At 34.3% G+C, this 11,857-nt stretch overlaps 1 protein-coding gene across 1 annotated transcript in view; it reads right to left on the minus strand.

The window, feature by feature from the left end:
• LOC107688375 (golgin subfamily A member 4-like) overlaps positions 1 to 11,857 on the minus strand; it is a 40,704-nt gene that overhangs the window by 26,405 nt on the left and 2,442 nt on the right. The window contains exons 2-9 of the mRNA XM_016486065.1: positions 10,580 to 10,657; positions 8,276 to 8,377; positions 5,452 to 5,517; positions 4,060 to 4,383; positions 882 to 929; positions 516 to 614; positions 306 to 447; positions 25 to 218 (exon numbers count right to left, since the gene is read on the minus strand). Coding sequence (XP_016341551.1) covers positions 25 to 218; positions 306 to 447; positions 516 to 614; positions 882 to 929; positions 4,060 to 4,383; positions 5,452 to 5,517; positions 8,276 to 8,377; positions 10,580 to 10,657 — 1,053 coding nt within the window. The remainder of the gene's footprint in view (positions 1 to 24; positions 219 to 305; positions 448 to 515; positions 615 to 881; positions 930 to 4,059; positions 4,384 to 5,451; positions 5,518 to 8,275; positions 8,378 to 10,579; positions 10,658 to 11,857) is intronic.

Below are 11,857 nucleotides of genomic sequence, written 5' to 3' on the forward strand. Positions count from 1 at the left end.
TTGTCTTATTTAATGTTTCTGTACCTTGATTTTCTCAAGCTCTTGCAGTCTCTCCTGCAGCTGCTGCTGTAAAACCTCGTTCTCGCTGCTCAGCTGAGCGCTGCGCTCTTTACTGGATCGAATCATCTCTTTACATCTCTGCAGGAGACTCTCTTGCCTTTTGATTCGCTTCTGAAGCGCCTCAAGATCCACCGCGCTGCCTGGCTCTCCGCTTCCCTCTGCTGGCCACACACATAAAACACAAACAGGTTAAAGATGACTTTGATGTAGAAAAACGTTAGGTGTACTTGGAAACCTGCACACACCTGTGTTAAGCATCGAGCCGTCGTCTTTCGAGGGGCTCTGAATGTCAGAGGTCGCATCAACCGTATCTGTGGACTGAGAGGTCTCATCTTCTGACGAAAGCACACCTCCAGACGCCTGCAGACGGTTCTTCAAGAGAGACACCTGAAGATAAACAGCTTCAGTATCACCTCAGATAACTAAGAGATGCGCAATCCAAGATAAACACGCACTTGTGTCTGAAGCACAGTGATCATCTGGTCCTTCTCCTCCAGAGCAGCATCAAACTCCTCCTGCAGGTGTTTCTTGGCCTGCTGGTCCATCTGTAGCTCCTGAGGAGGAGATATGAGGCTCAATATCTCAACATTGAAAAAATAGAAAACTATACATTAATAATAAAATCTACAAGTTCTATATTTATGTTACATACGTTATATAAATAATTTGAACATATTTAAAGAAAGACTAATATCAGCGCCAAACCTCACAGCAGAGCAAATACAGCAACTCATTAAAGGAAAAACATCAGGAAAACATTCCTCCAGCTACACGTAAACTACAGTCATTTATTCTGCAGCATCGACTGAATATGAAATTACCTGAGTTTTCTCTTTATCCCGCAGTACAGTTCGGTAGGCCGTAACCAACTAAGAGAGGAAAAAGAGAGAGAAAACATCAGTCTATTAATAATGATCAACTCTTTTCACAAATCAAACTGTCCCATTCCCAAATCAGGGATCACAGAAGTGTAGAAGAAGATTAGTTCTGCCACTAGTCAATGCATTGGGCATGACTTAACTAGTTGAAGGTCAAATATTGAAAGCAGGAGGACAATTCCTCTTTTTAGTGGTGGGCAATAAGTGCAACTTTATAAAGCTTAAAAAAACACTACCGAAAAAAATATTTGAAAAGGTCCTTCTGACATCATCTAAAATAAAATAAAATAAAACACATCTAAAGTAAACGTGGGAATTTTAATTTTGTCATGTGCTTAATAATAATAATAACATAAATCTATCTTCAGTTAGCACTGATTGGACTTTAGTATTGTTTTAGAATTATTTATACACTACTACTTGTTAATATTTTGAATTAGCTTTTATTTTTAGGTTTTGAGATTTTCAGTTTTTATTTTAATTTTAGTGTAAGTTTTTATAATTTTGTTACATTAATAGATTTTTATTCATGTTTTAATTTTAGCAATTTTATGATGAATGGATCACTTTACTACTTGAGCTGAAATTTATACATTTCAGTTATCTGCCAATTTTCACTTACATTTATTCTAATTTTTAAGTTTGTTTACATTTTTTTTTATATAATTTTCTGTTTCCATTTTAATATTAAACTTGTTATGAGTTTTGTCATTATTATTATTTTTTTAAATATTTTATAAAGCTTTAATTAATTTTTATTTCCATTTTAATTTCAGTAATTTTAGGATGGATGGATGGTTTTAGTATTTCAACTTATTTCAGTTAGTTGCCAATTTTCGTCTAAGTTAGTTAAAATTTTTGTTAAACTTTTTTTATTTTATGCCTTTCAAATTACCCCCCCCCCCCATAATTTGAATAGTTTCACTTTTGGTTAACAATAACAACACTGTTTCATATTATAACAGCAGGTCTCATTTGACATAAACATGATGTCAGGAATAACAAAGATGATCCATTACATCCTGGCCATGTATACAGTACAGTATGTGTTTTTCCAAAATCATTTCATGTTACCAGCAGGAAGTTCTTCAGTGTTGTCTGGGACACATCACCAATTACTCCACAATGGTAATCTGGCATTAAGTACACCTGACTGCTTCCTGAAGTGGACTGAGTGCCTGGATCAGGTGTAAACAGGTCAGATAATCCACATACTGTCAGAGCAGTGCATTATCTCAGAGATCTGTTCATCTGAGCAGCTCTGGTGTGTCATGATTAATATGCACAGTCAGTACTAGAGGCCTGAGCTCTCCTTCAACAAAACAGACTTGTTCAAATAATCTCTTAATGAGGGTTTAACCATATGCAGCGCATGTTCATGCGGCAAAGTTTATCAATTTATTGCTTCGCCATTATCTCAGGACACATTCTACAGCAGAGGAAACACAGCGATTACAAATGAGCCAAAGAGCTTTCATTGAAAAATAAAACACTGTTACAACTCTTTTATATTCAGTTTGTGCTTTAATTTGCATTTAACTCTATGCATCAGGAATGGGAGAACTTAAGATTCGGTGGCTTGCTGCTACAAGTCCAATTAATCAGCCATTATTTGGAAATGTCTACAAAGTCTGTTTGAGCACTTGCAATATTTCTGCGAAAGTGTAAGCTTCTGGTTAAATTACTAATGGATAACAAATATTGCAGTTTCCATCTCAAGTAAGCATGATGTAAGTGAATTAACCCTTAAAAACTGGACTATACGCCACCCTGAATGAACGCAATCTGCTATATGGCAAGTAATTAAGAAAAAAAATCTTTTGAATTAGACGCTCAACAATACTAGAAGCATCTAAAATAGTGTTGTAACATTTGTACAATTGCATGATTTGACGTATCAATACAAGTCTGGAGCAGACCTGTTGCACAGATCACAGACTGACAAGATAAAAGTTGACTTTTAATGCACTGCGCGCTCACTGCACACTCGCAGGTGCTGAATGATAATTATCAAACTCTTTAATGTACAAAAAGCAATAATATCAGACACGTGTCCAGATTCATGAACAGGTAGGGAGATCATAAATCTCATATATATTAATCAAAATGTTACTTTTAAAAAAACAAAATGCATCAATAAGTCAAAGTTTTGACATTAAATGACAATAAAAACAGTTTGCATCTTATGATAAGAGGTCTTCAAGGCCACATAAGTCAAAAACATAGTGCATTTGTAGTGTAAACAGGAACAAAAAAAAAGGTAAATGTGACTTTTTATCTCACAATTCAGACTTTTTTCCCTCAGAATTGGAGATATATACTCAGAATTACAGTATATGAATTGTGAGATATAAACTCTGAATTGTGAAAAATTAACTCTGAATTGTGAGATACAAATGAGCATATTTATTATTATATAACAAGCTTGTTTCCACCACGGAATAAAAAAAAACCTTGTTTCTGCAAATGTGAGTTAACATTTCCCAATTCTGACCTTTCTGACAATCCAGGCTTTTTTCTCTCAGAATTGTGAGATAAAAATTCGCAATTGCAAGAAGAAAAGTCCCAGTTGTGAGATTTAACCTCACAATTGACAGAAAAAAAGTCCAAATTGTGATACACAGTTTTTGAATTTTTAATTTTTGCCGGAAAAAAAAAAAGAAAAGTAAAAATAAATAATAAAAAGGTAATTGCTTTTACCTTGTTTCGTGACTTGTGAGTTTACATCTCATAATTCTGACTTTTTTCTCAGAATTGCAAAGAAAAAAGTCTGAATTGTGAGACAAAAAGTTGCAATTACCTTTCATTTTTTAAATTCTGTGATAGAATGAGCTTCCATAATGACAACCTACATATCTAACAAGTAAAAACTGTGCCAAAACAAGATATACTGAAGCTTTTGACTTCTTGCAAAAGTAGTATACAGTGGGTACGGAAAGTATTCAGACCCCCTTAAATTTCTGAATACTTTCCGTACCCACTGTATGTACTGTAAGACCCTCCCCAGAAAATCACTGCATTAACTGATCATAATTAGATCTGATCACAAATCAGCAAACAGTCTGACTAACCACAAGCGATCAGATCACCCGAAATGAACGTTTATCCCATGGCCGCTCACCTCGGAGTACTTCCCCCTGTAATTGCCGAGGCTTCTCTCCAGCCGGTGCAGGCGGTTCAAGAGCTGCTCTTTAGACAGACTCTCAGTGCTGCCGGGCGAATCCTCTGCCTCGCTCTCGATGTCCGACGGAGGGTCGAACGCCAGCGACGACTGGGCCTCATTCTCTCCGACGAGAGTGAGCGATTCTCTGGAGGAGCTTCTGACCAGACTGTCCCGGGAGCCGGAGCGGAAGAGCCCTTCACCGCGGGCCGACCCCCGGAGCAAAGACTCCACAGAAGAAACCTTCTGCTGCAGCTTCTGGGCCAGAGACTGAGGCTCCTCTTTCTGGAGGACAACGAATACTTTGAGTATACAAGCATTCTAAATAATGAGAATTAGATATAAAATAAGTAGATTCTGTTTAAGGTCAAAGATTCAAACTGTGATCAAGCCTATTACTAAAAAATGACAGCAATGACCAGTCATGAAACGATTCACATTAGAAATCCAATAACAACTACACAAATGAGCTGCCACCAAAAAGATACATTTACATAGAATAAATATATACTTACAATATATGATATACTTAATGTTTATTATAAAATTTCTTAATTTTATCATTTTACATTTTTATTTATATATAATTTACATAATATATGCTAACTGTAAATTGGTATTTATGCACAGATAATTTGTTGTATTGCCTGATTTATGCAAATTTCAATTTAAAATAATTATGCAACAGTACTTTTTTACTGTATACAATAATGATAACTTCTTTTGAGGAAAAATGTGTTTAATTGTCATGAAAAAATGCAAAAGAGAGATGCAATGTCTGTCTGACACATACAGTAATGTGCAAAATTAATTTTGTTCAATTTGTTCATATTTTTGAAGGAAGTCTCTTCTTCTCAGCAAGGCTACATTTATTTGATAAAAAATACATTAAAAACAGTAATATTGTGAAATATTTTTACAATTTAAAATAACTGTTTTCTATTGTAATATAAAGTAAAATGTAATTTATTTCTGTGATCAAAGCTGAATTTTCAGCATCATTACTCCAGTCTTCAGTGTCACATTATCCTGATGCTGATTTGCTGCTCAGGAAACATTTCTTAAACAGTTATGCTGCTTCACATTTTTGTGAAAACTGATCGTTTTTTTAAAGAATTCTTTGATGAATAGAAAGTTCAAAAGAACAGCATTTATTTCTTTAATTGACTTTGCTGCCATGTATGCAAACAAAAAAATTCTGCATCAGACACGGTGTATAAATAGTTTTGGTGCTTCAAATAATCTGCAATGCATGTCATTTAGTCACTTCAGATGCAATGTGAAAGGGTCTTAGGTCCAATTTGAAAAGTTCATGAATGCTAAATACATTAAAGCACATTAACTATTACTTGCCTGAGGAGAAGCGATTTCATCCCCGTTCACACTGCCTCTCGGAGAGCTGCCGGCCGCTTTAATGCTCTGCATCAGAACAGAACAGACAAGCATGAGTGAAAGTGTGTCTCTGCAATCAACAGGAGGGGTTAGTATTCCTCAGGCCCATCGTGCTGCACCCCGATTACTCTGGGAGCAATATTAGTTTTGCTACGAGAAATGCAGGGGCTTCTGGTTACACCAACTCTAACCTCATGCAACTCGGAGAGGAACACATGGGGTTAAACACAAACGTCGGCAGCATAACTACTGCGTTACACAAACGAGGAGTTAAACACAGCAGCACTACACTAGGAGTTCGGCAGGAGTTAGACGGCCACAGCATTCTTCCTGAGGCAGACGAAAGAAGTCATGGGTAATGTTACTCGGTTTATAATGATGGACATGAGAAAGTATCAACATCATGATATTCTACTTCAGAACTGAATGATTTTTAAATACAAAAAATATGTAAAAAAGCAGCACACACACACTGTATAATTATTTCTTTTTCAGGTATAACATTGTCAACAAGGCACTTTGGCAAGAATTTACTCTTTTTAATGTCCAATTAATGTTGTCCCAGTCTTAGCAAAAATTTAAATTTTACAGTCCAACATTAAATATAGTACAAGTTAGATAAGTCATAAAATTAGAAAGGGATGAAAAAAGAAATGAATTTAATGAATTTAAAATAATGCATAAAATAAATAATAATAATACTGCTGTTGTTTTTCATATCATTATAATTAATAAAAATATTATTATTATTAATATTATTATAATATATAGTAATACAAATATGATCTAATAATAAAATATATGATCATTTATAATAATAAGAATAATACCAATACTAAAATTAAAAATAATTATTATTTATATGACTGCTACTACCACTACTAATACTATTAATAATAATAATAATTATTATTATTATTATATGAATAATATGAATACTATTGTTATTCTTATTCTTATTATTAAAAATAATAATATTGATAATGATACAATTTTACTAGTAATAATGATAAAATATATTATTTATAATACTAAGAATACTAATAGTACAAATAATAATTATTAGTTATACTACAACTAATAATAACAATGTTATTGTTATTGACAATAATGTTATTAACAAAATTAATAATAGTTTTTTTATTTTTATTATTATAATACTAATTGTAATACTAATAATAATACTATATAATACTAATCATCATATTATTATTGCACAGTTTACACTTGGCTCACATGCCTATATTTGACAGACATGCAATTCAGTAATATAGTTACTATAACTACTAAACTAATCTAGTTGTGGGAGGCATTCCTACAGCGAACATAAAACCACTGTTGCGTTGATCAGTTCATCTGAACGCTGCAGTAAACAGCAAGAAATGAAGAACTTGATTACCAACAGAAGCACACAATATTTCAGTTACAATATAATCACTGCACATTAGAGGATTGATTCATCTATTAATGCAAAAAGATGAGTTTAAATTTCTTTTTGTATTTCGAAAACAGCGTTTTGATGCAAGCAAGTCGTATTTACATCAAAATCAACAAGTGAAGCTCACTTTCTGTTTGCTGTACATACAGAAGGCAATCCCTAAACACTTCAGGCCAAACGTAATAAAAATACAACTAATAAGACAGCATTATCAGACATTTTGCACTTTGATAACCTAAATAACACAACATTATACACAATCAATTTTAGCAAATAAACGTGCTTTCAGTTTAGCATGTAAGCTGAGCTAAACACATTTGTATATGCCAGACAAGGCCAGGGAAACTTTGACTATGTGCTGAAAAACAAATGTTTACACATCACACAGTGCTCAGGGTGTAAAGTGTCAATGAAAAGCACACATATCCACAGGATAGCATAATCATTTTGCCCATTTCTCCCCAATGAACATTATAATGAGGCCAGTAATACAGCAGATCACATGATCAGTGTTTGTTTGATGTGATTGGCTGTGCTGAATGTCAGCTGATGTGTGTGTAATGAGCTCAGGTGTATGTGGATGATTATCTGTATCATCATGATCAGTCAGAGCTGAGCCTCTACCGTCTCCACAATCCCAGTAAATGTAGTGGAAGAGCAGCCTGTTACTGTGTAAAGTGGCCTTACTGTAAAACTGTGCCTTCTAAAACAAATTACAGATACACAGCACTGTAAAAGGATTAAATATATTGACTTCTTTTATGCTTCAGATCAGTGTACTATGCGTAAATGTGTACACATGCATAAATCAGTGTATATGTATTATCTTATATTATTTTATAATTTCCAATTTATTATTACTTAATTATATTATTGTGATGTTAAATATGTCTGTAAAGTTTTGACTTGAATGATAGTCTTGGACTCAAAACTTCTTTTTTTTAATAAAAATAAAATAAAAAATACAATATAAATATAACACAATAAAATGTGTAATATAAATAAATATATAAGATATATATTTTTAATATATGATAAATATAATATTGAAATTATATTATTAAATTATAAATTATATTATATGAAAAATATTAATATAATATTGTAACATAATAATAAAAATATAATAAAATATATCATATATATATATATATATAAGGGCTACACGATTATGACAAAAATTATAATTGTCGATTATTCCTTTGAAATTGTAATTGCGATTATTAATTAATATTTAAATAAATGCCCCATAACCTCCAAAGGCATCGCAGACAGGACGGGGACAGAGGGTTGCTTTTATTTCTCGAGGGGTGAGGAAGAGGAGGCGATGTGTGAGGACAGACTCACCGCACTGGGCACCTGGGCCGCTTTGGGTCGATTTGAGTGGTCCAGAGCAAAGATAGTATACTCAGAGAGAAAAGCAGGCTCTGCTATCATCCCAGCCAGCAGCTGAACGACCCCCCCACACGAGTCAACGCATTAATGACGGGACCGAGGAGTGAAGAGCAATGAGAAAACAACACAATGAGTGAGACGACAGAAAAAGAGCCAGAGGATGAGAGAATGACATCTGTGGAAACAGAGAGAGTTGAGACAGCGGATCCACACCGAGGCTGCAGACCTACGCTATTTGATGTCTCTACCGAACCTGATTTTGATTCTCTTCAATGTGACTGGCATCAAATCGTGATATTCTGTGTACAGAGACATCAAAAAGGTAAATCTAGCAGTCTTTGGCACAGAAGAAATTAGGGCTCAAAAATAAGGATGAGTTGACAAAGCGGTGTTGTCACTTTATTTTACGTTTAATGATGATGTACAAAGTTTTTGAATTAAGTCTGAACTAAATGTGTCTGTAAAGTTTTGACTTTAGTGATAGTCTTGGACTCAAACCTTTTTTTTTCTTTCAAAAATATAAAAAATATAAATATAAATTACATATGTAAACATAATAGAAATATAGCACAATAAAATCTATAATATAAATACATATGATATAAAATATCATATAAATACAATATTGAAATTATATTATATAAATGTATATAAATTATACTATTTATTACATGAAATAAATATTATAATATAATAAAATACAATAAAACATATTATATAAATATTACATTATATAACATATTCACTTTTAATATAAATATTATGTAAATATAAATATAACAAAATAAATATTATTTACATTTATATATATTACTTATTATATATAAATAAATATTATATAAAATATTTACATTTAAATATAAAATATATAAATAAAAAACAAAAAAATAAAATAAATTTGTATATTAATTTTTTTTTTTTTTTTTTTTTTTACAATTCTGACAAATACATTTATACATTTGTGTAATTGTATTAATTGTCGTGGGCTAGTGAAAATGTTGGCAGTGCTAGTAAAAAATGAACAAAAAAACCCATATATCCTTATTGTTGAGCCCCGGAAATGCTGAGATGAATTTATTCTGAGATCTGATGGAAATTTCAAAAAGAAATACGAACAGAAAATGTGGTAGAAAGACAAAGGTACAATCATAACCTCGGCTCACTGATCACTCAGTAAACCAGTTTCCCTGCAATGATGATATAATTTAGGGATGCACCGATATGAAAATTTTGGACGATACCGATAACCGATAATTCTTTATTTTTGAAAGCCGATAACCGCGGCCGATACCGATAACAGAAAAAATGAGCATTCATCGGCCGATACCGATATGGTGGCCGATATATCGTGCATCCCTAATATAATTTATTCTGAGGTACATTCTATTTGAGCTGCGATTCATGAAAGAGGACAAACACATCAATAAAACAAAAAATAGCAACTTGATTCGTGACAAAACTCCAAAGGATAAACCAAGCAGAGTGTCTGAAAGTCCATTACTATTTCAGAAGGTGTGTCATTATTTACCATGTTTAAAGGTTCATGCTTCAAAGGAGGTTCAATGTCACAGTCCAGAAATGACAAAACAGAATCATCTAGACTATTATTAGCCCGCATTAGTACAATAATAGCATGTCATGTGGTAACCGACCAGCTGTAGATTATCAAACTGATTTGATATCTCTGCACAAAGTTCTCTGTAAAACAAGAGGTAGATCGTTTAACTTAAACAAGCATTTGAAATTCACAGAATAATAAATCAGAATCTATTCCCCTAGACTCCAGTCCGTTGTGGCCCCAAAAAAGCATTTATACACTTAAAGGACACTTAAAATGTTAAAATACCATATTAATTTATTTTAATTAACGACAGCACAAGCACACTTTTCAAGCTCAACTTTTCAAGCACATTTCTCAAGTTTAGAAATATGAAATTATAGCTACACTGTAATGTAGTGTAGTAAATAATTTACATTATTTACTGTAATGTAAATGCTTGAATTATAGATTGGGTCACATTGCATATCTCACACGTCTGACAAACACCAAAAGATCACCTTAAGTCGTTGATTAAATTCATGTGCTATCTTTCGAAAAGCCTGTGTTATGACAGTATGGTGTATTCTTATTCATAACAGCTCAGGTATTCTACACACAAGAGTTAAAGTGCGTATCTGGCACATAGAAGCAGTGGCTGCTCATATACATGCAGTCAAGAGCAATGAGAAGACGGCTGCTTGCGTCTGACCGCTCACCTCTCGGTCACTGGGGGAGGCCGGGGCATCTTGGTGCAGGAAAGGGGGTTGAGCGCGCCTCTCTCCTGAACTCACCTGCTGCACACAGACATGTGCGTCATACATCAAGACACGACAATCGCAATCAGTGCACCAATTACACTGCTGGTCAAACGTTTGGAATAATTACGGTTTTTATGTTTTTGAAAGTCGTCTCTTCTGCTCTCCAAGGCTGCATTTATTTGATCAAAAAATACAGTAATATTGCAAAATATTATTACAATTTAAAATAACTGTTTTTCTATTTGAATATATTTAAAAAAGTCATTTATTTCTGTGATGAAAAGCTGAATTTTCAGCATCATGACTCCAGTCTTCAGTGTCACTTGATCCTTCAGAAATAGAAATATTTTTGTGGAAACCATGATGCATTTTATTCAGGATTCTTGAATAGTCCAAAATAGTTAAAGAACAGCATTTGTTTGAAATAGAAATGATTTATAACAGTTTGTTAATGTATTTAATGTCACTCATGAGAAAATAAATAATCTTGCTTACCTGATGTAATGGATTTAATGCGGGTGCGGTTCGGGTCGCAACTCGCGGTCTTTATGTCAAACGGGTCTGGTCTGGTACAGAATTAAATTAGTGCTGCTGTTGGATAACGGGTCGAGTGTTCTGTTAAGTACTGCTGGTGCACATTTACCAAACAGGACCCATGCAGGACTCTGCTTTAAACTGCTTTGCATCTCTCCGTCAGATAACCTCACGTGCCCGATGCGCCATTTACAGGTAGGCTATTTCCCTAAACCGCCGGCGCCACACAGCTCATATATTTTTCTGCCAAGGGGTGATGATTACGAAAACGATTATTTATTTTTGATAATTATTATTTTATTTCAGTTAGTTTTTCAGAGAGGCTTTCATTAACAAAATATAAACAAAGTGTCCAGGAAAAAGGAGAATCGAGTGTCCAAAATAAAACAGGGGATCTGGTGTCCTCATCGTGCTGCGGGGTTCGTGCAGGGAAGGGCAGTGGTCAGGAAGGAAGGAAGGGTCCAGGTAAGGGGCGCGAGGGGCGGCGGCTTCTATCAGAGGCTTCGTCCTTCTCTCTGCCCACGGCGCTTGAAGGGACTAGATGGCCCAGCATCCTTGCCCGACCACCGTGTAACGGGTGCGGTTCTCGTCCGGACTGCAGCTCACGACTCTGGCGGCACGGGAGTTCCTCTACGCACCCCTCCTGGACCCACGAGGACCACGAGGACCATGCACGGGGAAGAGACCGCTCTCCCGAGGCGA

This window comes from Sinocyclocheilus anshuiensis, unplaced genomic scaffold (genome assembly GCF_001515605.1).
Source record: "Sinocyclocheilus anshuiensis isolate Anshui unplaced genomic scaffold, SAMN03320099.WGS_v1.1 scaffold265, whole genome shotgun sequence".
Classification (NCBI taxonomy): domain Eukaryota; kingdom Metazoa; phylum Chordata; class Actinopteri; order Cypriniformes; family Cyprinidae; genus Sinocyclocheilus; species Sinocyclocheilus anshuiensis.